The 27,894-nt window shown below is 37.8% G+C and overlaps 1 protein-coding gene across 5 annotated transcripts; it reads left to right on the top strand.

Moving 5' to 3' along the window:
- The first annotated feature begins 35 nt into the window (after positions 1-35).
- Positions 36-27,894, top strand: TMEM168 (transmembrane protein 168). Of its 5 annotated transcripts, XM_068997327.1 has the most exons (7): positions 36-164; positions 520-657; positions 1,276-1,405; positions 3,410-4,673; positions 15,181-15,323; positions 17,708-17,982; positions 22,249-27,894. In XM_068997327.1, exons 4-7 carry the CDS (start codon positions 3,537-3,539, stop codon positions 22,794-22,796), a joined length of 2,103 nt encoding a protein of 700 aa, XP_068853428.1. In that variant the 5' UTR covers positions 36-164; positions 520-657; positions 1,276-1,405; positions 3,410-3,536; the 3' UTR covers positions 22,797-27,894. The 5 variants fall into 5 exon arrangements, with proteins under 5 accessions (XP_068853428.1, XP_068853436.1, XP_068853452.1 ...); XM_068997335.1 differs by lacking the exon at positions 520-657; XM_068997319.1 differs by lacking the exon at positions 36-164 and having other exon boundaries at positions 215-657.

Raw genomic sequence — 27,894 nt, forward strand, 5'->3', positions numbered from 1 at the left:
TTGGTTGGTTTTTTTCATAATTCTCTCCGGCCGTGCCCGGGCGGCGCGGCGGTGTTTGAGCCTCGGCGCGGCCCGTAGCGGCCCGTAGCGGGAAAGGCCGCGCTCGGCCTCGACATGGCGGCGGCCGGCGCGGGGGGCGGGAAGGTTCCGGGCCGCCTGTTGAGGTGAGAGCGGGTCGGGCCGGGCGGGGCCGGGGCGCCGCGGCATCGTCACCGAGCGCGGCCGGGCGGACACCCCCGTGGGACGCGGGGGCCTCCAGCACGGATCGGCGTCGCGGGGCGGCTGCTCGGGAACCCCGCGCCGCGGAGCCAAATGCCGTCACTGACCTTCCCTGGCCGGGCCGGCCCCGCAGCTGGAGCTGCAACCGGGAACGCGCCCTTCGCCCCAAAGCGGCGAGCCCCGCTGTGGGCGCCGTGTTAACATCGGGAAACTAATGGAGTCCTCCACCGGAGGGTTAAGTCTGCTGTGATAATGTATTAGCTAAATACCACTTTCTGTTTTAAAAAAAATCTCTTACAGAATTGCTGAAAAAAGAGAAAAGTGCTAAACTGGAAGAATAAAGCGGAAGGAAAGTGGATTCCGTACTTTAGATAGGCCTCACCTGGACTTAACTACCGAACGAGCTTTGGGGTTTGGTTGTTTTTTCAATTTAGACAAGTAAGGGTAACTAACTTTTAACTATTTAGAGAACAATGTTCCTTTACACATAGAAAAGCTATTAGATAGTTTGATCTTTAAATCTTAATGAGGCTCCAGGTTTTCCTTAAAATTACATTTGCAAAAGTTGACAGATACCTGAAAGTGAGTGTCCACATTCTGTTTTGAATCTGAATGTGGTTTGCAGAGATGTGTAACTCATATTCGACCTGAAACTTTAAAGACATTAGTTTAAAACAAAAACAACACTACGCCCCAAAGGCTTTGAACAGTCTGTGTGTAAACAAAGTATTTACAGAAATTACTAGCACATGTCTGTGTTTTAAAGAAGAAATCAGTTATTGAAGTTTGTCTTTAAAATTGAATTGCTGTTGTCTTTTTATTTGGTAATAGCTGTGTGATGGTATACATTAATCATGAAAATGCTCCTTTTCCTCCTCACAAAATGTCGATCATGTATTTTGGTTAAAAGAATGCTAATGTTTAATAATGTGGTTTAAGAGTATACGTTTTTGCTAATTGGCTAGAAGGTGGAGCCAGGAAGAAGAGATTGCATTCACAGTCCAAGCTGTCATTTTGCAAATCCTGTGTGCCCAAGTAGATTTTGTGTCTTTGCAGTAGGAAGACATATTCCCGTATTTGTTCCCGCACCACAGCACCCAAAGCAGCTGGTGGGGCAGCAGCAGAGGAGTTTCTCTTTCATATTTCTCGTGGTGTGATGGCAGCTGACCCAGCATGAGCTGACACAGTGAGTGTTGTGTTCTGTCAGAGTGGCTCGTTGCTTGCCTGGAAGGGACTTTGCTGCTGTTAATGATCCCACAGAAAATAATTTAGTGATTGCAGCAAAATTTTAGCCAGGTGTTAGGCGGGAGCTTTGCTGTTTGCTCATATGCAAAGGGCTCATTCCTGCTGGCTTCTGTGGGGCTGTTGTCCAAATGAACTTTTATAGGGCTAGCCTCTTGACATGGAGGGGTTCCAGAAAGGCTCAGGAATCAAGATAAACGGGATGGCATGACATATGTTCTTCAGAGTAGCAGTAATCTCATGTCATTGCTGTGGGTTGAAAGGAGATGGGAAATTGTCTGTATTTATGGTTTAAACTAGAGAGAGTGGGAGGCAGGGGGAGGACATGTTTAGCAGCTGGAAGAAATGGTTCAAGTTGTCCATAAAATGAATTTTGATTGTACTACAAGAAACAGTGAAACTGCAGTCAGTGCTATGAAACCTAAAGTATCGTGACCTGGAATATGAAAGCTAACTTGGGTCTGCGTTATCTGTATAATGGAGAAACAAATGAAAGGGTGAGAGGAACAGAAAGTACCTTACTAAGTGAGGGCGGAGATACTGTGAGATGTTAAGCATCCAGGCAACTCAGAATTAAGTCAATATCTATAAAACATTAACAATAATGAATACTATGAAAATGCACAGTTGTAATCCAAAGAACTTCTAATTTACAATAACTTCATGTAATAGCAATTTGCTTTAAATATGTGGTATGTATTCTGCTTCAGGTTAACAGACCTTTAATGTATAATTCTTCCAAGTAGTATCTGCATTGTTGTTGGGTATATAACATAATTTGAAAATACATGTTACCAAATAAGTAATTTAAACAATAGGATTTCTTAGTCCTAGTTTTTCTCTGCAGCAATTACTTAAGCAGGTTTTACACTGTGTGTCAGTCTTCAAATCTGCCAAAACTTACGGGCAAATCAGTCAATTCACTTTCTCATTTGTTCACTGGTTTAAAAAATGAGAATTTAAAAATCAAGAGAGAATAAAGTCTAAATTTTGAGTTTGAGTCACGGTGTCTTTTAATACTTCCCCCAGCATTATAAATAAAAGCAGTAAGCTATAACCTAGCACTGAGTGTTCTTGGCACATGGTTTCTCTATCATACCAGTAACTCTTAAGAAGTCTCTGTAAGATGGGCAATTAGTTTATTACTTAAAAAATTATGGAGGCTATGTATGAGTTTTTTATGTGTTGGAGACTGCCCATAACATTACAAAATTCCCCTTAAAAATACTACTGTAGGTTCCTAACTATATTAAAATCACATCAGTTAAATGGATCTGAGTAGGAGATGCTTGTGTTCTAAATGTAGTATTTATCCTGATCATCTTGTTTGTTTGCTTGCTTTTGGAGGAGGGGGGAAACTGGCTTGAAGGGGTGAAAATGAAGGCTTTGATTTTACATTAGGAGAAATCTCTGAAAATGATGCCAAATCAATTGTTACATCTGTGTGTCCACTCTCCTTTTGTGAAATGGAGATAATAACACCTTTTTAACTGTCGATTAAGCTCATTGACTGAGTGGGAAGTTCTTGTAAATCATACTTATTTGACTGCTAAAAGGAAGTCTTGCAAAGCATGCTGAAAAAATTTAATAAAGTGAGAACTTACCAAATGTAATGGTGAAATAAAATAGTGTTCTAAAATAATTATAAACTGTTGTAGAAACTAGTGGCTATCATTGAAGGGTTTTGGATATCCACAGATACCTAATATAGATACCTAATGAATGAGTTCTGTGGAAACTGCCCAGGCCAGGATTGTTTTCCTCTCATTCAAGTTATGAAATAAGGTTTATGCAGGACCCATTTTATATTGGTTTTCACACTTAATTGGTTTTTTAATGTGGTCTTTTTACTCTAGACATTGAACTTCTTTGTGAGATAGGATCCATCATGTTCTATATGATTAAAAGGAATTATTTGCCACTAAAACTTTTCTTAATTCTCTTCCAGAACTGTAAGGATTCTGGACCACTGTTACTGAAATGATATTACAGAAGGCAGCAGTTGCATTGTGTTCGTTGGATGAAACCCAAATATACTGTTAGTCAAGTGGGTGAAACCCCTAACTGCAGTTTACATGTGTAGGTCACTGCGTTACTGTGTCAGTCATTGTCTCTATGCAGCAATGACAAGGCTAGAAGAAGCAAACAGAGAAGTGAACATGCACTCATCAGTCAGATACCTTGGCTATCTTGCCCGAATCAACCTGCTGGTTGCCATTTGCATGGGCCTTTATGTCAGATGGGAAAAAACTGCAGATGCACTGATTTTGGTAATATTTATTCTGGGGCTCTTTGTTCTTGGAATTGCCAGCATACTGTACTATTATTTTTCAATGGAAACAGCAAGTTTGAGTCTCTCCAATCTTTGGTTTGGTTTTTTGCTTGGCCTTCTCTGTTTTCTCAATAATTCTGCCTTCAAAACAGATGTGAAAGAAGAAGCTACAAAATATTTGCTTCTCTCTGCCATTGTTTTAAGGATATTATGTGCTTTAGTTGAGAGGATTTGCGGTTGTGTCCATCATCGACCAACTCTGCTCACAACAGTTGAATTTTTGGAGCTAGTTGGATTTGCAATTGCCAGCACAACTATGCTGGTAGAAAAATCTGTAAGTATTATTCTGTTGGTCTTGGCTTTGGCCATGTTGATTATTGACTTACGTATGAAGTCTTTTTTGGCAATTCCAAATTTGGCAATTTTTGGAGCCATTGCATCCCTACTCTTTTTTCCATCATTGCAAATCCCCACAAACCCTTTTGCCTTGGCATGTTTCTTCAGCTGCCTGATTTCAGATCCCCTTCTCGACGTTTACTTCAGCGGACTTTCAGTGACTGAGCGATGGAAGCCCTACCTGTACCGTGGTAAAATTTGCAGGCGGCTTTCTGTCATCTCAGTTGGAGTCATTGAACTAATCTTTTTCATTCTTGCAGCCTTTAAACTACGTTTTTTGGATCTCTGGTATTTTGTGATACCTGGTTTTTCTATTTTTGGAATTTTCTGGATGATCTGTCATGTGATTTTTTTTATAACTCTTTGGGGATTTCACACAAAACTAAATGACTGCCACAAAGTGTACTATACCCACCGTGCAGAAAACAACAGCCTGGACAGAGTCATGGCATCTAAAGGAATGCGTCACTTCTGTTTGATCTCAGAACAGCTGGTCTTTTTCAGCCTTGTTGCGACGGCTGTTTTAGGAGCCGTCTCTTGGCAGGTAAATAATAATCTCTTTATCTTCATCTCCTCTTGACAATAATCCTGAAAATTGCTGTCTCCATAAAATTCCTAAAATTTGATGCTGTGCTGTGGGTTAGCAATTCAGAGTTGGAATGCGATTGGTTTCACCGTCATGCACTTTGAACTTAACACTTCAAGCTGCTTTGACTGTGACCTGTTAAAGCAAGTGCATCTTACCAGCTTCCTTTTGTTGGCAGCATGGGAAAAGGTAGTGCTTCCAGGGCAAAAGAGGTAAGCAAAGTATTTTGCGTTTACCTACTTAGGAAATTATTTTGCTCTTGAATTCATTGTGCCATAAAATTTGTTTTCAAAATAAATCACTGTGTTAAACCCTAGTAATACTCACTAAATCTAGGACTATTGTTGCGGACTATTTTAATTAGATTGAAATGTGTTAAAGAATGATTTTTGCTTTGCTTTTAATCAATTACATGGAATCAGAGATCAGCTGATAAACTGATAAATTGTTGGTATAACATAAGCTTTAAGTGTGTCACTTTCAAATCTGGTTATGCACCTCAGGATATGGTATCTGAAAGACCAGTTCTTAAAATCACACAGTGTCCTTTGACTTCTCTTTCCATTTATGAATTCAGGATGTTGTCTTTTCTTTAGCAGAAGGCATACATTTCTTTCAAAATGTTTGTTCAGTGCCCAAGTTAAGATGTGCGTTTTCATACTTGCAGCAGGGCATTCAGAGTCTGTCTTCTTTTTCAAGTTGATGTAAACCACAATAACAATTTAATTTTGTGCCCATACACCCTCTTATATGAATTATAAGCATATAATAATATATAAAAAATGTCAGGGTAGATCAGATTTACAGACACATCTTTGTAGTGTTTGCAGAACAATTTCCTGCCCACTCCTGTAGAATTTCTAATCCTGCAGATTTTCTTAGATTAAATAACCTTATGGATGAATGCTATTAAGGAAGCTAGTGGAAGATGAAATTAACAGTTACTTTGTAAGGTTCTGTATGCTGGGTTTTCGTTTGGTTTGGGGTTTTGTCTTTTGTATGAAGAGCATGAGAGGTTCACAGACAAGCCTGCAAGGAACACTGGGTAGTTTTGCTTTTTTTTTGGAAAATTATCAGCATTCATAGCTATGGTGTGAGAACTTGCAGAAAGGACGGAAGGAAACAGGACCAAAAAAGTAGAGAAGAAATATCCCCGAAATGTACTTACAGAAAGTGATGGTGCTGTGGCACCTATAGAAATGGGAAAGTACTTTGGGAGACAGAAATGATAACGATGCACTACAAGCATGATAATATTGCAAACTTCCATACTTTTTCTTCTGAGTATAAAATGCTAGATTTTAATTTTTTTGTATGCTAGTTGACTGTTTTTCAGTAAAAACATTTTTTTACCATATCTATCAGTCTTACTAATTTTTCTATTCTTGCCTTTGGATGGAGTCACACCACCTAGTTACACAGAAAAAGCAGAACAAATCAAGGGCGTAAGTTGTCCACATAAGTCTATGAGAGAGAGGCTGTTTCTCCTGGTGCTTCCCAGAGCCTGGTGGGAGGGAGTTAGCCAGGCTTGGGCAGGATCTCCTGCTGTAGCCCTTTGTGGGAAGGGCTCCCTCTCCCCCTGCCATCTGTTTAGAGCACGCTGGAGCTTCCTTTAGAACTGCATCTTTACTGCAGGCTGTGAGTGTAACTGAGGAGGGTTGGATTCATACCCATCTTGCTTGGTAGTTTTTCGTCTTCACATTGCTTGAATCCATTAATTGTAATTTTTTTCTGCCTAGTCCTCTGTCCCAAAATAACTGTAATTGTTCCACGTCTGATAATTTTTAGTCCTCTCCAATTCTGAAGAAGTGCTGTGAAATTACTTGTGTAGGACTGTTCACAAGGAACAAACTGGTATTGCAGCTAAGATCTTAATATTTGTTATTGGCATCCTGTGTTTAAGTAAAATAGGCTGTTGGTCATCACCTTTGTTGAGAGGTTATGTATTTGCCAATTCAGTGGGAGGATTAATTGTAATGGTGAAAGTGAAAGGCATCAGACCGATATTTTCACTTGTCAGAAAATCCAGAGGTTTGTGATAATAATTTATTTTTAATAGATAATTACATTTATATTTCTCTTACTATATTTATATTTCTTTCACTGTATGTTGTTAGTAATGAATTACCTTAAGATTATGAATGCAGTTGCTCCACCTAAAAGCATTTCTACTTCAGATGTGATGTTCACCTTGCATATTGCTGTTTACTGGAAGTTTTCATATGTTACTGGAAAATTAAATACTTCCATTAGGCCTGTGAAAAATGTAATTTAATAAATGGTTCTATCATTTATTATGGTGATTGCAGGCAGCTGTGGCCTTTTCTGTATTTTGCTGGATAGTGTCAGATTTCAAAATAATTAGAAACAAGAATGCAGGGATGCATAAGCACACAATTTACCCTCTTGCAAGGCATTTGCTTTTTTCCTAGAGATTTAAGGAAACTAGGGGATTTTTTTCATCTTTGTAGGTGGAATTCAGGGCCTTAAGACTCTAGAATCCTTTGCTGGATTTTTGAGTCTGGTGTTTCAGGAGGTCTAACAAGCTCAATAGTAATGCAGAAAACAAGTTTCTCCAGTGAATGTGTACTTTTCTTATGGTGATTTATATGTATTGTAATAATTAAAAGAGACAAATCAGATTGTTAAAGATCAATCTCTGCCTTTACTCTTGAAAAAAAAATAGTTACTTCTAAATATCTAGTGGGTTTAGATTTGAGGGTTTTGTTGGTTTTGTTCTGTTTTTAAGAAAACTTTGATATACAAATATTAGTATGTGGTAAAAAGAGATCTCAAGGCTGTGTAAGATAAGAAGCTTTTCCATTACAAGATTGGTTTAATGTTTATTAGTGACCAAAAAAGCAAACTAAATATTGTAAATTATTAGGAAAGGACTGGAGATATCATTATGCCACTGTATAAATCCATAGCTTTCATATTTTGAATAACTGTGCAGTTTTTACTTGCTCTCTTATTGATAAGAAAACAAGAAAAGGTCCAGAGGAGGGCAATGTAATTCATTGTAGACATGAAAGCATTTACATGGAAGGAATGAATAAATAAGGATGCTTCAGTCACGAAAAAGTAAAACTAAGTGAGAATATGATGAATGTATATAAAATGTGTGGTGTGGGAGAAGGTAAATGTTAATAGACAATAAACAATCAGTTCCATGCAAAAGTTGAGAGGAATCAAGTTGGCAAGAAGCAGGTTGGAGCCAGATAGGTAGGAATAGTTCCTCATACAGTGCTGAGCTCTGGAGCTGTGTATTGTGGCCATGTGTGCCCCACAGTTGCAGAGGCTCAGGAGGAAGCTGGACAAAATTCACTGGGGTCTGTGTACTATTTAGAAACCACATCTGGCTCAGGAAGTTCTTGAGCCACCAGTGGTTAAGAGTACTCAGGAAACACGTTTGGTCTGTCCTTACAGTCTTCCCTAGGCATCCATTTGGCCTCTTTGGAGACCAGATATTCTTCTGGATGGACCTTTGGGTGCTGACTAATAACAGCCACTCATGCATTCTTATATTAAGGAAAATTTTTTAACTTAGATTTTTAACATATTTTTCTGTAGAGTTTGTTAGGAATGCCAAGTATTCCTCAGTCACCAGTTCCTGAAAATGTCTTTGCTCTTTTAAAGATTATTTAAAACATTTTTAAAACATTTTGTGTAAGATGGACAACTTTTAGTCTTTGCAACATTAGTTTGGAATTTCTGTAGTTGTTTCAGTAAGTGTGAATTATATTTGAAATCTATTAAATGTTACCTGGAAGGTGAAGCATTTTTTGTTTATACTTTATCTCACTACTGAAAACTTGTTTATTGATAGTGCATTTGATTAGAGAGGTTGCTTGAAATCACTTTGTGGTCTGCCATTTGACCTCCTATGAGTAGAATTGCTAAAAACCTTGGGAAAGGTGCTTCCCAGCAGCCAGCTGTAAATAATTAACAATAGCATACAAAAAAAGTCCGACTTATGGCCAGAAATGGAGAGGAGAGGTTCCCTTTCATGGAAAACTTTTTGCAAGCACATTATATATGCCCTCTTAACATTTCTAATAACTGTAGTATCTACCCTTCATACAAATTTCACATGTATGAAGAATCAAGGCCTAGAGCGCCAGTTGTCTGCTAATTGGTGTCTAGAAGTATCCTATTTGATTAAACTTGACAGAAAAATATCAGATCTCCTTTTGTGGAAGGGTTTTTAAAGTGAGGTGAATTAACTTGCTGCAGCAGAGACAGTGGTTTTCTTACTGATGCAGAGGTGTTGAGGCTAAAAGTCCTGTTAGCCAAGGACCTTTCTTTAAGGGGAACATAGCCCTTGTAATAAGATAAGGATTTAAAGTCTCTGTTCCTGGTGCTTGAGTATATGCCTGGGGAGAGCTGTAAAAGTAATGTGTTAAAATTGGGTGCATTAAAAAATGGAGTAACAGCTTTTCTTTCAGTGGGGTGTGTTTCAGCTGGGACATGGTCTGCTTCTGAGAAAAATCCTTGTTATAGCTGCAGAGGAAAGAGGTCTTGTCTTGTTGGCAAAAATACATGGACGTTTTCTTTGCAAAATCTGCAGGAAATGGTCAGCACCTGCCTCTACATTTGTGTGAGTAATTTCAGTCAGATAATAGACTCTTCAGCGCCAACTTATTTCAGCAATTAGTCATGTGCCTGTTCGTAATTAGGCCCTTGGATGGGACAAGATCCAGCAGAAGTCATGCAAATGACTCAGGCATTACTTCTTCCAGAAGCCAATAAAATGATGAAAAATTTGCAGATGAAGAGCTTGTAATTTTCAGACAAAGATCTTGGAAAGGTTTGGGGCACTCTTTTTCTCAAAAACTTAAAAGCAGATTTTGTTAAGTGCTCTATGCCAAGGTAACTACAGGTATTCTGAATTACTGGCCAAGGAGAATTATTACCCCTGGAAGGCTTGTATTTAATATTACCAAGAGAAAAATTAACTATGTTAGGGCAGGTAAAGTAATGGAATGAAGTACTTTCAGTACATTATTCTTGGTTTTAGTGAATTTTATGGGTTAGTAAAATAATAGTATTCGTTACATGGTTGAGTAGTCAAATGGAAGTACTGTTTAACTCAAATTATTTACAGGAGACAAAATAAGTTTACTGTATGTTTGAGTACTTTTTGTTTTGGGGAAGAGTTAATAATATTGTAGTTTTATTCTGTTGTGGTTGCCTGTATATATAGTAACATCTGTATTTACTTAGACATGCTTTAGATACTTAGGCATCACAGGTTAAATAACTTGAATGCAAATCACATCCAGTCTTTCTCCTTCTCTTCACCCCTGCTTTTCTTCCTAGCTTGTATTTTTAACCCAGTCCTCCTCAGGCTTTGCTTGTTCGTGGCTATTTTTTGTTGGTTTTTTTTTTTTTTTTCCCCCAGAGGCCCTGCTGCATCTTCTGGCCTCTTTCCACGTTTTCTCAAATATCCATGCCACTCCTGCTTTTTTTCATCTGTCTGCCTGGTCATGTCGAGTTCCCCCCTTTCTTTTCATCACTGACAGTTTTTTCCCTTCTTGCTGATTTGCCTTCCATACCTGTTTTTTTTAAAGACTTTTCAGTTATTTGCTGTTATTTTAAAGACTTTTCTGTTGAGTTTCTTTTGTAATACCTTTATTCCCTCTTTTCCTACTGTTCCATCAGCTCTCAGGCTGCATCACAAGTCCCCGTGGCTCACTGCTCATCATTTCTTCTCAAACTCACCCTCTATCACGTGTACTTTTGCTGCCTGTCTTCCCCTCTTCAGTGTGTGCTCAGCCCTCCTTGGCTCTTTACCTCTCCAGTCCTGTCCCGAGGGCTACCTCAGGTTGCTTTCTGAAATCCACAGCAGTAGCACACCTTGCTGCTGTCACCACCACTTCCAGAGCCCCTCAGTCCCGAAGGGGATCTCTGGTGACAAGAGAAAGTATTCATTGTTAGTCTGAAGAGTCTATTATGTGTTTAGCTTGCTGTCAAAATTTCATTAATTTCAGGGTTCACATTTTTGCATTTAAAAACATCAGAGTTTTTTAGTATGCCTTTAAACTGATAAGTACTTGTAGTTTTGCTGTGACACATGCACATAGACTAAAGCACAGGCTTTCCCATGGTTAGAACAGGAGTCAGGGATGGGAAACACAACATATTAAATCCATCTGCCAGGGATGGTGACAACTGTTTTCTGCAAACTGTTTTCTAGATTTTCCCACTGCTGTTCTAATAGTCAGAAGTAAAGGATTATTTATTGATCTCCACAGGCTGTCCATTCAGTAATTTGTTGTAAGACAGTTTCCTCTGATAGCTGATCTGCTTCGTAGCTTTACAAATTTTGTCTTTAAGCTTTTTTCTACCTGTAATATACATATCTTGTCTTCATTTGAGATAAGCTGTTCACCAAATATTTGTAGATTAGCTAGCATGTTACCCTTTTTCTCCTGAGCCTTCTCTGTCATAGAGTATTCTTTTATACTTCTTTTGTGTGGGGGTTTTTGTGTATCTCTGTGTGTCTGTGTATAAAGACAAGTAAATATTCAGCTTGGATAATGGAAAGCAGGGCAGTATTTTTGCTTGGAAATGCACAAAGGCATCTCTGTAAGCTTTCTCAGTTATTGGTCTGTTAGGTATAATCCCAGGCACCCTGCTATAGGAGCAGTGGGTTGGACCAGACAATTTCCAGAGGCCCCTTCCAACCCCAACCATTTGGTGATCCTGTGATCATCTTAGTTGACATACTTCTGTTTCATTTCTGTTTTGAACAGATGGGCTCTTCTATAGCTCTTTGTAATTGGCTTCCAATTTAAACTAACATTTTATGCATTTGATTTTTTCTTCCCTACTTTTTCATCAGTCACACATCCATAATTAAATACAGTTCCAGAGTTACTCTGCTTCAAACAGTGGTTATTTTTTGGGATGGAAGTTGTCCTATCCATGAGTATAAAATTAGCATCTTGGCTGTAAAATACCTCTAAATTCTTCTGGTGTTCTAACAGTTACACTAACAATAAATAGTCCTCAAAAAACTAGAGAAAGTGGAAAGATACTACTACTAGTGAAATCTCACCGATCTTTTATTGCCTGTCATTTCAGTCATCAGAGGCAAGATTTTTTTTTCTTTTGCCTTTTCTATGTTATTTGAAATGAGACTTCATTGTTAATTCCTTTAGAACAAGACAGATAAAGACAAAAAAAATACCCCAAAGATTAAGAGATAAAATGATTTCTCATTATTTTTTTAGTAGGATTGCCTAGATGATCCCTGTCTTCTGTTTGCTTTTTGAGCAGTCTGTGTGGAATCAATGGGCACTTGGAGTTTAGGGATTTACTGCAGGCTCACATTGCTAGTGCAATTGAAAACAATGAAAATGGGTTGAACAGATGAAAGAACAAAATTCCTTTCTGGTTCCGACTGTGCCTCCATGGCCATCTGCTCCATTAAGGACCAGTCATCAAATCTTTGGGATTTAATAAAGCACTGACAGTTTCCACCTGGAATTTTAGCTGTTTATCTTAAGGGAGGAACCTGTCTTCAGTTTTACTGTAATTACTAAATCAGATTTTTTTTGCTATTTGAAGTTCTTATTGTTTAGGTATTTTAAAATGCTACCAGTCATTTTTTTGCAGTTTCTGGATTAAGATTTTTTTTATCCTGCTGTAGATTTTTTCTAATCATCAGTAGTCATTTTTACATTGGTGACATATTTCTTCTAAATCTAAACTGTTGAAAAAGTGCTGACAGCAAGTACTGGCATCTTTGCATTAGATAGATGTCTATAAATGTAAGATATCCAACATTTTCCCTTTCCATAACATAAGATGGCCACTAAAAGAGGACACAGTTGAAACCTCAGGTGAAGCTGAGTTGATTCATAACACTATAGAGCTTGTTTCCCATTCCTGTTATAATATTTGGTACAAACTCAAAGCAGGATACAGAGCAAGATGGATCACCGAGATGATCCTTAAGAGTTTCTATGTGAGATCCTTACCTCACAAGCACTTGGGAATTTTCTTTGCCAGTATCTTCATATTAGTAGGAGCACTTTCAATAATTAAATGTAAATATTTTTAGGAGTTAAACTCAGAGTGAGTCTTTGGAATATCAAGTTGTGTTGTGGCAGAATGCTGTGGGTTTAATAATCTGCATGTGTTTAGGGGATTGGGGAAATGCAGGGAGTATTTAGAACAAGATGGCATGTTGTAAGAAAACTACAATAAAATTCACATACAGTAATATTATAATAGTATTATTGAGGATATTATGATCACTCTAGTTTTTATGGGCAAATGTTTTGGGGGGTTTTTTTGTAATATGTTCACTGTGATCAAAACACTAATGCAATATCGAAGCAGCTTGCCCAAGCAAAGTCCAAGAAAAAGATACCTTTATATGGTGGAAAAGCTGAAGTTGTCACAAAAATACTTCCCCTTTTTTTTTGTAACTTAAAACACATTACCCTTCTGGAATCTACAGCTGGAAAACTAAGTCTCCAAATGAAACTAATTATCTAGAAACTAATTAGCTGGTTATGAAACTAATTTAGCTAGAAAACTTTGCTCTTGCATCAAAGTCTTATACTTTATAAGGTTTCTACAGAAAAAAAATCTAACGAGCTTTGTAAGATTTTGTTGCTGCCACTCTGAGTCTTTTTCAGAGTGCATTTGGGAAATGGAGCAACAAAAAAGAGCACTTGCTGCTGATACATTTGAAACAAAAATTGTATTTTCTTAGTTAAAGGATTTCTTTTCTCCATATTGACAACAAAACAAATTGAGGTGGTACCATAATAGTTACAGTGTTTTAAGCTTTTCTGTCTTCTGGTGATTTCAGGCAATTAGTTCTATCAGTTAATAATGCTATCAGTTAGTTATCATTCAATATCAGATTCTGGTGTTTATTTGCAATTAGAAGTATTGCTGTCACCATTTCAAGGACACATAGGTGGGATCCTTCCATCAGAAGTATTGTAGGACACTTTTCTAAACCAGGACAGATAGCAAACTATTCTTCCTTAGCACATTAGATGATTAATGCTGTTCTTTCAGGCTAAGTCATTGTGTTTAAAAACTGGATATAGTTGAGCTACTGTCATGTGCCAAAAAGATCTGGGTTGGTTTAGGTGTCATTTTTTTCAGTATAATACACTTTCTAAATTATTAATAGTGTTGACTTTGTGTTAAGTTGAACTACCAGTCCCCATCAAGTCACTGAGTCTTATACAATAAGGCAATATCCAGATTTTAAAAAAAAAAAACATTAATATTGTAGATTTGTGCAAAGAGTGCTAATAAAATGTGGAGGGCATCAGAGACCACAGGATTCTTCTCGAGACAGAAATCTCTAGCTATGAATTTACTTCCTTTGCTACATAGCAAACATTAATATTTAACAAATGCACCATGGATATTAAAGTTCTTGTTTAATTATATATTATAATACTGTTTCTCTCTTTCCTAAAGCATTTAGTACCTCGTCAAACCCATTCACATCATACTAAAATAATTAAAATGAATCTTTCTCTGTTCTGCCTCTCAGTGACATTTGACATTTCAGAAGTCCATTTTTATTTTACTAGTACCAGTGGTTGAGATGTAACTGTTGAAACTTCTTGTTTGTTTGTTTGCTAGTTACAGAAATCACCTATGTATTAGTAAGTGTAATATTTTCCAAAACTGCTTTTTCCCTACAAAGCAGGAAAGCTCAATATAGGGTATTAGCTCTGTGAATGTTTTGAAGTCCTGTGGAGGATGTTCCTTATCGTCTGGTATTTATGTAACTGACAAAGAATTGTCTTTATAATTGAAATAATGTTCACAGATGTTCTCAGAATTCATCTCTTGTGTTATACATAGTATTCCACAAAGAATGTTTTAAAAACTCCTTGATGTTAAAGAGCATGAATAGTTAAATGTATATTTTTAATGATTGTAGAATGGGTTAGGTTAGAAAAGACCTTTAACATCATCACATCCAGCCATTAACCCAGCACTGCCAAGTCCACCACTAACCCACCTTCCAAAGTGCCACATGTACACGTCTTCTAAATACCTCCAGGGATGGATGCAATACAGTGTGCTGTTATCTGATATGTAATATCTGTGCTGTACCCTACAGATTAAGGCCTGACCCTGCAGATGCTTACAGATCTTATTTTATGCACACAATTAGTTTTGTGGCATTTGATGTTCTTGCCTTAGTTGGTAAAACTAAGCTATGATCACGGTTTTTACACCTAAATTCTGTGCTGTCAGTGTTTTCAAATGCATTCCTTTCAAAAGAGTGATCCTTCCTTACCAGTTACCTTCTCCCCAGGCTTTTCATTTGTCTTTAGAGTACTTCACCATGTAAAAATGGAAAAATAAATATACGTTACCAGTAATACTTTGCATGTTTCAGGACCCAATTATGTATGATCAAACAAAAGGATTTTCATACAATGCCTAAATCTCTTTATTTTCTTTTTAGCCAACCAATGGGATCTTCATGAGTGCATTTCTCATCGTTTTACCTTTGGAGTCCATGGCTCATGGGCTTTTCCATGAACTGGGAAACTGCTTGGGAGGAACATGTGTTGGGTATGCTGTTGTGATTCCCACCAACTTTTGCAGGTATTGTTACCGTGCGTTTCAGCTTCACAGTAGTGCAAATGTACTGTTTGCTCGTGGAGGCAATGCAATGCTGTTGCTTGGATTTTTCAACAATTAAATACAAATTTAAATAATAGGTATATTTTCTATTTTTCCTTTTTTCTCACTTTGGAATGAATAACTCCACTTTTCTATCTAGGTAATTTGCTTTTAGAAAGCCAATGAATACAGACCAGCTGTGCATAGGCAGATTTCACAGTCCGCATCTCACGCAAAGGAGGACTGGGGCATTTGACTGAGAGCAGATATCTTTCATGAGAAGGTTTAATAAACCAGACAGATCAGTTCAAAATAGTTTTGAATTCTATTAAATGAGGTGGTGTCTACATTTAAAGTTCATTGAAAGTAGACTTGCAAATGGACTACATGTCATATATTGGTATTGAGAATTTGAAGCTGATTATTCTTCCAACATAAATGTTACCATATGAGAAATGCATGATTGTGGAGGGATTGTATTATTATTACTTGCCCATTTGTGTGTTTTCTTATAAGCTTTAAAACTTGCAAATGCTGCTTTTGCCATAAAATTGAAATTGGTGTGTGCACATTGTTTTGTAAATGATAAACAAGAGCTATATAAATTATCTCTTCAAGTTACAAGAGAAATAGAGTAGTAAGTTGAAACGAGAGGCTTCAAAATAGAACTGCCCAATTTATGAAAACTTCACAGCTGCAGTATGTGTAATGGATTCAGTGGATAAGGAAGAACTTAACAGCAGAGAAACCAAAGACAGTGTGCTAATCTTAGATAACTTAAAATATTGTAAAAAGCAAACTTTCTGAGCTTCTGTAGTCTTTCAGCTGTGCACCCTTAAAAAAATCTGTCAATTATTGTTACAGATCTAAAAAATAGATTTTCAAAATTTACATTACAATAAAAATAAATTAATTTTGTTTCCATGGTAACAATTTAGTTATTTAATTGTATTATATTGTTCTGGCTCAGGCAGTTCCCTCTAATTTTGAGCAAATGAGATACTCTTGAGCAGCTGTTTAAGACCTGACAGAACTGAACTTCCTTATTAACAAAGCTTGACTGTTTCAGTGATGGGTCCAGTCTTCACTTGCTGAGACAAACAGTAATGATGAGCTATTCAGTGTAGCTATAACAGTGGAATATCAATTTTCATAAAAGCCCTAGATAGGTGAGAAGGTGCAAAATTTAATTAGCTAGACCAGTAAGGAGATTAGATAGCTTTACACACTGACTTGCAAACAAAATACACGAAGAATACACACATACATACATATATAGGGAAAAAACCGATAACATCGTTTTGTATTAATAGAGTAAGATTTATCTCCCTATTTTCACCCACAAAACCTGTCCATGTCTGTAACTGAGTGTAAATGAGGCCAATTAGGCCCAGCTGTCAGTCATGTTCCTTATCATTACCCTTATTACATCGGCTGAAGAGTGATGAATGCTTTTCTCTTTCTGAAAATACATTCTGAAGAGCTCTCCCCTAACTGGGTGTCTTGCAAGACCAAATACTATTACTATTATTAATGAATAGCTGTGCAGACCTAAAAACAAAAAGTGTGTCTATTTTTATTTGATATTTTATATACTGTATATATTTGGGTTTATGTATTATAAATTTATCTATATTTTTAAAAAAAAATATATATTGATACAAATAAAATGCATTTTGGAACCATAGGGCTATTTTTTTATTTTTATTATATATGCTTATTCATATCTATGTAGACATAAATACACATACCGTTTGTTCCAGGTCTAGTTTGTAACTTTCTTAAAACTTTGATTTTCTAAGCTGTGAATACTGTTACCTGAAACACATTTCTTATGCTGAAAGAACAGCATCTGAACAGCACACACAAGAAAGAATTACTGTATTTGTGTGAGTTCCATATTTCAAAGTATCTGAGCAGTGTGTATGTGGATTTCTCTTTTGTCCACTATTGGAAACTAGTTTGCATTGTGGTTTGTGCAGATTAACACTCATTTTCCTTGGGCTTCTTTCCAGTTGTGCATGAAAAAATACCTCTGTGTAGGCAATGCTCCTCAGTAAAACTTTATGAAATTGTTGGAGCTCTCCCAGCTTCTTCCCATTGCCTCTTCTTTCTCTCCCTCTGTCTCTCAGTTGCAGGAATAGCGTTGGGCTGAGTAAAGACTATTGAATTGAAGTGTGACCTCACTCAAATACAGTAATTTGAGTTGCTAATAAACTGTAAATTTAAAGTAAATTTGAATTTACAATAGTGCTACCTCATAGCAGAGAAAATATGCACAGGGGAAAAAATCACCAGTTACTGAAAGTCCACTAAGGGTGAAATAATTATCAACCATAATCATTTGATCTTCTTCTTCTCCTTAGTCCTGATGGCCAACCAACTCTTCTTCCACCTGAGCATGTCCAAGAGTTAAATCTGAGGTCTACTGGCATGCTTAATGCCATCCAAAGATTTTTTGCATATCACATGATTGAGACATATGGTTGTGACTACTCTACAAGCGGACTGACCTTTGATACCCTTCACTCCAAAATCAAGTCTTTTCTTGAACTTCGGACAGCAGATGGACCCAGACATGATACCTACATTCTGTATTACAGTGGTCACTCACATGGCACTGGAGAATGGGCACTGGCAGGTAAGTGGTTTGGGGATTTTTTTTTTATTATGTTTTGGTATTGATAAACCTTTCAAATCAATTCATTAATTCTGTAGAAAATCATACTGTATTGCAAAATTTTGAAGTTTTGGTTGTACTTATTGTCGGATTGTTCAGAATGGCAAAGAACCATCAGTCTTTGGAGAACAGGTTTATACAAGCTCCTGGCAGGGAGGGAAGAAAGGAAAAGGTAATATTACAGAGCATGACTGTTGAGAGATTCAGAGACTACAAGAAACTGAGAAAACAAGCCAGGTTGCAGGCTGACTACCTCTGCTGGTGGAGAGAATGGAGAAATGCAGAAACCCGTTTGGTATGCAGCAAAGCTGTTGTTAAGAGGTAGCTCTTTTCTTCCCTTGCATTGTATGAGTCAGGTATGTTACTTCATGAACTTTATGTCATTTTAGTATTTACTGACTTTGATAAAAATCCTTTTACAGCTAGCTAATCTTACACTTGTTCTCAAAATTGTCTAATATTGTTGACCCCACGTTTATTCTTTCAGGTTTAAACAGTTTCATATTCCCCTGATTTTCCTGCCACATGATTTTTGTATTCAACAAGTTAACTTTAAAGATTGCTTTTTTCCCCACATAGAATTAAATGTGGAAATTACATGCTCCTGCTCTAAAGACAGATTTTTCCTTGTATTTTGAGGAGTATTTGTTCACTGTAATGAACAAGTATAATCTTTTCTCATTCCTTGTACATGACAGAGTGAATTACAGAGTGTTCTGTGTCACTGTGTCAGTTAGACTGTCACGAAGGACTGCATTTATGTCCTTAAGATGTGGTTTGCTTTTCTTTTGTAAAAGAATCAGTAAAAGAAACAGGAGGCAGATACACAATCCGCACTAGAAAAACAGGTCTTCAAACGTGTAACAAACCTTGTATCATAAAAACAGGTATGGTTTGCTGACATTCTAGACTTCGGGAGTAACTGGGGGCACAGTGTAGCCTCAAGACTGTAAACCTCTATTTAAAGGGCCAGTTTAATACCTCATCATGTGCTTGGCACAGACTTCACCATTTCCCCCTTTCTTGGACCATTTCTTTGGTAAACTTAATGAAATTGTCAAGTCATTGCAAGGTTTAGCCTTGCTTTACTGCTGTAGGGAACGAGTTCACTGTATGCAGAATGGGAATCTCATAGTAAATACATTGGAAATTTGCAACTTTTTTCTTCCTGGGATAGAATTAATTCTCTTGGATAGCACTTTGCCTGTGTGCTCTGGGCTCTTTGTCAGCAGTGTCTCTCCAGGTACATGTGCCCTTCAGTAGGGCATACCCTTCAATGTGTTCTTAGGCTGAGGTATGTGTTCAGGCACAGGTCAATTTCCATCTGGGGCTCTATACCTGTTTTGGTGCAGCTCCATCCCTGAACCTTTAGACTTGCTGAAGAGCAGTGTGTATTTTTTCTCAAGGGCTTTATCTGTACCAGAGATTTTAAAAAGCCACAGCTGTACTGTGAGCTTACTGTAAGTGGTGAACTACAGTGCATGCCAGGGTGGCCAAATGACTTCTCTGAGAATGGGGTGTTTTGTCCATAAGAGCAGCTGTCACCCTGTGCAATTGCTGAGTGTGTCCACACCTTGTGTGGAACAGACGATCAGCAAAACTCCACCTCCCACCTGTGCTCCAGCCAGCAGCATGGACAAAGTCAGCTTTCTTGTATGTGTAGAGCCAAATGTTGCCACAAAAATTGGGATGGCTTCCACCCCAGTCCTGGCTTACAACATTTAGCCACCTGGAGTGTGACAGGGGAGCTCAGGTCTCTCTGTACCATGGAGGTAGCTGTAACATAAATTAATATTCTAGGTTTTAGGATAAAGGCCAAGGTAACTGTTAAAACTTTCTGTGCTGGAAGATACAATGTGTAAATACAGTGTTCAACTTTCTCACAAAGCTCTGTCCAACCACATCTTCAACTTCTACTTGGATACATGTATAGTCACATAAAGGAGAGGAGCAGGCAGCAGTCACAGGTCTTGCATGCTTTTTTTGTGATTAATTTTAGTTAAATGATGGAGTGTAACATGATCCTCCTTCCAGAAAGCACTGTTCCCACATGTAACTTGAAAGCATAAACTGAAAAGATGAAGGTTGTTTGACTGTAGTTGTGCCCCATGTATTGGACACTGGCATTGTGTGATAGATGGAACCTTGGTCATCAGCTCCAGTAATGTGTACTATCCTCTGACCTGTAAAGACGATGAAAAGAGACAGCAACAATGAGATAAAATGTTCATATCTGATTGAAAAAGTAGTTTCTCACTGCCGGCTTATGCCATGGTACAGCACAGCAGTAGCAGTGTAGTCTTTGCTTTGTAATGACATCTTTCAAAGGAGGCTTACTGAATTTATTAATTCAGTAATGATGTTTCTCTCTTGTTGGAAGCTGAGATGCAACACAGTGGTGTATAAAAGAAACTTTTAACTAGTCATGCATAAAGTATAAGCAGTCAAACAACCTAGGAGGTCATGTTTTCTGAGTGAAGGCAAAGGCATGAGCTGGGCTAATAAAGCCTTGTCTCTGTTCCTGAAACTGTTGGCATATTTGTTGTCCTTCTAAACCTGCCAGAGAGCTAGAGGTGGCCAGACACCTGCATTTCTTACACAGCTTGGTGCCTAAATCTTGTGCTGGGTGACAAGCCCATGTGTTTGAGGTCCATAGGGTTGGAAGCCAAGCATGTGTTCACTTGTGTCTGTGAAGGATGAGATGTTTCTTTGGGTGATTCTATCCAATGCTGTTTTGAAATCACCTGCACTCCTACATAGCTACACTAAAATATAGGCCTTTGAAAGGTGAACAAATAAAGAAATTTTTATAATTGACACAGAAGGTCAATGACCTAGAAAAGCAAAACTGCTTCTATATAAGTCTCTGCAGTAAATAAGTACAGCAATTTGAAGATCATGTACCAAGACAAGTCATTACTTTAGGTTTGTATCCCAGAGATTTTCTTTGGTACCAAATTTTCCAGTTTTGCATTTTCTTGGACAAAGTTGCAGCTCTGTAATTTTGCTTTTACTTTAACTGCAATAGCATGCACAACACTTTAATTCTGAGATATTAATTTGAAGCACTTTTTTGTCACCCCTTGTAGGTAGAACTGTAAGTGCTGAAATATGCAGCTAACAACATTTTAAACACTGCTTAGTTATATTCCATAGTGAAAAATCACTCTGGAATTAAAATTCAGTTACTTTAAATCACATTTCTATACCTTTCCTCTTCTTCATTTTTTTTGAAGTTGACATTTTCAAACTAGAGTATTTTTGTTGTAAACCTGTATCATAGCTTCAACTAGCCAAAACCTAGACATACCAGTTCTTTACATTAATATCACTGTAGAACTAATGGAGATTTATTGACTTGTTAGCAAGATGTTGTCATTAGGTACCTGAGGAAGTAGTCTGCTTTTCAAAGCTACGTAGATCATGCAGCATCCAGTACACTTAAGCAGAAGGACTTCCTGCTATAGGTAACACTTCAGGTTTAGTTACAATCTCCTCTTTCCTGTTGGAGCAGGAACTGAGACAGAACATGAGAAGTTGGACACTAGTTGCAAGGGGTCTTCTGATCTCATAGGAAAAAAATATTGTGGAAAAATCCCAGTGAGATTTTTGTTTCATTTAGTTGTAAATCCATACTAGTTTCCTTGAAGCTCTGGAAACAATTGGCTCTATAGAGAGAATCTCTTCATTTCTGATCATGTGAATTTTTGTGCTTGCATGTGGCTTTCTCATAGTGCTTTAAAACTGTTTTGGTTCCCACCATTTGAAAATGTATTTTGTTCTAAATTTATCTTTGAGAGGAGTCTTTTTATAACATCCATAAAAACATATTAAAAAAGAGTTCTTTTCCTGTTCCTAAGGTTATTAATACAAAATAAACTTTATTTTGGATTTTCTTTCCCTGTTTATCTGTATTTTCCAGATTTCTTCAATTGGCTATAATTTCTTCCACTCTGTGAAGGAATTCCTTTTTTTGTTATTGGTGGTGGGTTTTCTGTCTAATCAAGGGTAAGTTAATGGCTTCCTCGGCCACAGCGAGTCAGGTGAATGCAGTTAATATCTCTGTGGAGAGATGCAACAATTACAGACAGGATCAATTGAAAACATCTGCTATATCTGTCCAAATTGTTGAAGTAAGGGATTCTTAGAACCAGTCAAAACAGTTGAAGTTTTGCAGAAGTTTCTGTTTCTTCATCCTAATACTAAATCTTTTTGTCCTTGTGGCAGGGGGTGATGCTTTACGACTTGACACGCTGTTGGAGTGGTGGAGAGAAAAGAATGGCACTTTCTGTTCTCGACTGATCATTGTTTTAGACTGTGAGAACTCTCAGCCGTGGGTTAAAGAAGTAAGAAAAGTAAATGACCAGTATATTGCCGTGCAAGGAGCAGAAATGGCCAGAGTCGTAGACATCGAGGAAGCAGACCCTCCACAGCTTGGTGACTTCACCAGGCAATGGGTTGAGTACAACTGTAACCCTGACAGCAACATCAGCTGGTCTGAAAAGGGCCGCACGGTGAAAGCAGTGTATGGTGTGTCAAAGCACTGGAGCGACTACACTTTGCATTTGCCAACGGGAAGTGATGTTGCTAAACACTGGATGATGTACTTCCCACGCATCACCTATCCATTAGTACATTTGGCAAACTGGTTTTGTGGTCTCAATCTGTTCTGGGTCTGTAAAGCATGCTTTAGGTGCTTGAAAAGACTGAAAATGAGTTGGTTTCTTCCCACAGTGCTGGATACAGGACAGGGTTTCAAACTCGTCAAATCCTAATCAGCAACCAAAGAGAAAATGAAGTGAGAGCTCTTTGAACTTTCTCACTGTACCACAGTTAAAACTTTTTATGTGACTATTTTTCTCTGAAAAAATCTGCTCTACTCACTTTATTCAGCTTTTTGAGCAGCTACACTATATGCAACAGTTAGAAATTGCAATCTTAAAGAGAAGAGGGTAGAACTATGATATTTTGAATTTTGTTACTGGTCTGTATGTACATATATAAGAGATTATTTAATATGACCATGCATTTTGGAGACAGGTCACATGTTCATATGTCTTACTTAAGGCAGCCTTTGTTTAGAGACACCAGTTAAATGGACAGGAGCTCCTGTTAATGTTACACCAGGCTGATCTGTCATTTATGTCCACTAACGGTTTAAATACAGGAAAGGAACCAAGCTAATAAATACTCCAATCAGTTTACATGTCCTTGAAATTATGTGGTGCAGTCACTGAGCCAAAAACCCCCAGAATATATAGCTACTGTACGTAAGTAGCTAAAAAGATGCTTTAGTTTTATTTGCTTTTACATCTTCTGCCCCGCCTCAGTTCTCTATTGCCATCACTGGAAGTTTGCCATTGAAAACAAGAAAATCAGACAACCCTCTAATGCTCTGACACTTCTCTGACACTCACTCTGAAGTGAGTTTTAAAAACATTCAGTATTAATTTCAACATTCAATGTTACAAGAAATATCTTGCTGGTGATCTTTGAGCATGCATTCCCAGTAGTTAATTCATATATGGAATAAAAGCTGCACTGAGCATTTTTTCCCTCCCCTGTTAAGGTGATTCTGAATTTTCCAAGCTCTTACTAGTTTGTACTTTAAAAAGCTACCCTGAAGAAAACAAAGCAAAACAAAACCCAAGGAATTTATTGAAGAAAATAATCCATAGATTAAAAATGGGAATACAAGTGTTGCCTTGCTTCCATGTTTATCTGAAGTTTTTGGTGTGCCTAAGACCTTGATTGTGTGAAATTCTGAGTACAGAGTTAGACCGGTGAGTTCATTATCTATTAAAACCACAAGCAAACCTTGTCGGAATGGATTATTCCCTTAGGACAGGAGGGAATCCTCAGTATTCCTTAAGTCTTTTCTCCCACCCACAAGGTCCTAATTTTAATCCTTCCACTTGCAGAGCTGGATGGGACTCTAGAAATCCTATCATGGCCTTTCTTTCAGTCATAGAAGCTGCACAGCTTTTTTATGCCATTTTCTCAAGTACAAAAAATAAGGGGTGAAACAAGTAAATGGCTAAGACAGTACCATTTGCAGTGATTTATTTGCATATATGTGTGCAATTCAGTAGACCTACAGTTTACCTCTTTGTGTTTCTATCAGTATTTTCATTAAGATCTTAGGGAGTAGCTGATATTTGTCTAAAATGTAACCTACTGATTTTTTTTTATTTAAATACATGCAAATAATATGTAGCTCTTTAAGTCTTTGCCATCATGGCTTTTTCTAATGCCATTTGAGCTTTTTAGCTAAGTTAGAGAATCTGCTAACACTGATACCCATCAATAACTCCAAAAATAAATTAATGAGAGCTAAAACAGCCAAAGCAATTTGTACCCACCAACTTCAAAATGGTGATTTTCTCAGATCTAGAAGTGGCAGCCATTAAGTTTCTTCATTAGTATGTATTACACAATGTTGTTTAGCAAGACACCACCCCACACACCGCTTTCCCTTTCTGCATTCCCTTCCATAATGTGAAAAGGGGATAAAGAAATGAGAGAGAAATTCTATCCTATGAAGACTCAATGTCTTTGGGTCTTCTCTGAGTAAATGCTGTGATTGCAGCTCTGTCAGGGATTGAAGAGGTGGCTGTTGTCAGTAAGGACTGAGGGTGCTCACACCGTCTGACTTCAGGTATCCAACTTTAGTTCCTAATGTGGGAGCCAGAGGTAGGAGTCTTCTCATTTAAATTCAGATGTCCAAAAGCCAGATATCTGAATCCATGCTAGTGACCTGAAGTCACTAGCATCCACTGTCGTGGATTCAGCAGCTCCACTGCTCATTAGCAAGGAGAAGTAAATATTTCCATAGAAAGACTTGACTTGGTCTCTATTCTAAGATGAATTTTCCTGTGATTGAGGGCATTACATTTTTCTTGGTTTTGCTTTCCCGTGCCAAAGGTCAAGCAGGCAAATGCCGTATGTCTCTTGAATAACTTTAGAGCAATTGTAAGCCATTCTCTGGAGCCTGAACTGAGTACCTAAGTTCCTTGTTCAAGCACATAAACTGGATACTTGAAGTTGGGTTGAACTAGCATCCGTCAGGTTGCAGAAAAGTAGCACTGCCTCCTGTAGAAGTCAGTGTCTTCCATTCCTGGTCAACAGCCCTTGAGTATAGATGCATAAAGGCAGTCATTTGGTTTGTAAAATCACCATTGTTTTGACTTCAGCAAAAGTTCACCTGATTGCATCATGAACTGTTGCAGCTTGAGCCTTAGAAATTTTTAATAAAGTCCCCATAAACACCTGATAGTAACTCTGTGAACATTTGAAGTCAAGAAGTCCTTTCTGTTTTGGAAAGGCTTTAAATATCAACCATAACACTTGCCGCTAATTATACTGGACAGATCTTAATGGGTAAATCTCTACCTGCTACTGTTACATTTTTATGGACATCATCTGTATCTTTCTTTTTGTACGTGAAGGGGAACAGGAAAAGGGTGAGATTCTTGACCTGTCCTGAGTCTGCGAGCAGGAATCTGCTCAGTGCACTGATGGACTTAGCTTTGGGCAGAATAAATGCAACAGTTTGTGCTGCTGTTTTGCCTCTGGATATTAAATGGTTTCCAGTTTACTTATCAAAGTTAGATTTTTTTCTAGAATAGGCTGGGTGATATTCATCTATTTGCTGAAAGGCAGATAAAGAGCTGAAAAATAGAGCAAAAATACTATTTGCAAAACTAATCGTGTCCGCAGATTTGTTTCTATTTTCTCAATTAAAGACCTCTGGTTTTCTGAATTTGAAATAGTTCTAACGAGCTAAGGTGTTCCTACTTCTGATTTTGTTACTGTTTTAAACAGCAAAGGCATGGTGAAAATGCTAACTTTAGAAATGTTTACAGCTGTTCAAATTATGAGGCCTTTTTGTAGAAAGAGACTGTCTTGTGTTTCAAAACACAATCAAACCAGGGCTATGGATGATGAGGAATTCAACTGCATCAGTTCTTCACTTCTGCACTGACTTTTATCAAGGCATCCTACAGTGCCCCACATTCCCAGGTGGAGTTTTTCTCCAGCTCCTGGTGCTTACACCTCTCTGCAGGTCTCTGCCCAGCCTCAGGCATGTGCCTGAGGAGCAAACACTGGGAGATCCTGTAATCCAAGTGAGGAGTTACCCTTCTACTGTTCCTGTATAAAAGACAGGGCCTGAAAGAAATTTAAATCTAATTCCAAAGAATGTTACATATGCTATCAGTTATGCACACGTTGTTTAGTGGTAACGTACAGATTTTTGAGAGGTTTGTCTCTGCACTGTATATTCAGACAATTTGCTATAAAGTTTGTTATAAACTTGTGTCACAGTATAATTTTATGTTGACTTTGTTTCATTTACCTCCCGTGTAGTATCAGCCTTGCTGGAACATGCAAATGCACTGAGTTCTACTAATTTACATCTTTTAATGGAGTTCAAATTGCATATTCACAGTAGTATTTTTCTCTGAACAAGTATTGGAGAAAAAAAAAGCCATTATTCTTGATTTTTGCACTACTAGAGTTATGTATTTGCAGTTCGTTATGCTTTGTATGCCTTGTAGTTGTTGTCCAGTCTTCAGTTCAAGTTTTTCCCAGAATAATTTTGTTTACTTTGTAAAGGCATAGTTAATGCTATGCTAGCAGTAAAGCGCCTCTGTTGCCAGCAGTAGACACTGAAATCGGGTTAATTTTCTTGTTTATAAATACCTTTTGTGGGAGGATTTTTACTGAATATATGGTTTTTAGATATGTAAATAGGTTTTTTGAGTGTATTTGTGATACTACGTAAATATATTTTGCTGGTTTGGATGCTCATTTCCATTTCATTTTTTTTGTTTATGTCTTGATCCCTTCCCAGATTTCTGGGCTCCCTCTTGAATTACATGGGGGTTTTCCATACAGCTTGCTTCACAGGAGGTTTTTTATAGCTAGAAATTGCAAGAGTTTACTGAAAATAGAGTATTTTTAAAATACTCTAAGGATTATTTTTAGTTTAATAATTTAATAGAAATGAGGAATACTAGCTTAAATTATTAATGCCTTTCACCTTGTCATTTTTTTATCACTTATTCAACAAGCTAGTAAAAATGCTGTTTATACTTCAGGACATAATTTTATAGAGATATAATTAAAGACTTTCTTTACATGGCTGCTTGTAGTTAGTCAAACTTGTTATCACCAGTAAGATCAAGTTAATGGAGGGTTCCTGTGTGAGATCAAGCCTGGGAGAGGAAGCAGAAGGAAATTGTTGCTGCAGAATGGTGAGGAGGACAAATCTGCACATCCGCTTCTCACAGAAATTGCTGAGGAGGTTCCTGCACTCCATCCTCATGGAACAGTCCCAGTATTCCTCCTAACAAGCCTGGACTTGTTAAGTGAGGACTTTGGTGGGCAATGGAGAAGCAGAGTGGTTACTGTGATTCGAGGTGATGGGCATCTCAGCGGTCATCCAGTGTCCAGAGCTGCCGAGAAGGGCACTGGCCACGGGCCGTGCCTCTGGCACATTGACTGGCTGAGGACAAGGATGATTTAGTGGCACTGCTTGGTTGGTTGGTTGGTTGGTTGGTTGGGCCTTTTTTTAACAGAAGGAGTTTAATTTTAACTCTTGTGCTTCGTGATTGAATTCCTTAATTATGCAATTTACTAATCAGTGTTCTTTTCTTAGTAAACTTGAGTAGATCTTTTCTGTTCAGTCACAAATCCAGAGGAAGCCCTAGAGAGCAGCACAGCTCACCCTCAGTGCTGCCCTGCAGCTAGTTCTAAAGCTCTTTGAATGGAGTTGGACGACCCAAGATACATCTCCATCCATGGCACTGGGTTTGGGAGTTTTGGTCAACTGTTTTGGTTACCTAGGAAATAAAAGTCAGTGCAAATAGC

This window comes from Aphelocoma coerulescens, chromosome 1A (genome assembly GCF_041296385.1).
Source record: "Aphelocoma coerulescens isolate FSJ_1873_10779 chromosome 1A, UR_Acoe_1.0, whole genome shotgun sequence".
NCBI classification, from domain to species: domain Eukaryota; kingdom Metazoa; phylum Chordata; class Aves; order Passeriformes; family Corvidae; genus Aphelocoma; species Aphelocoma coerulescens.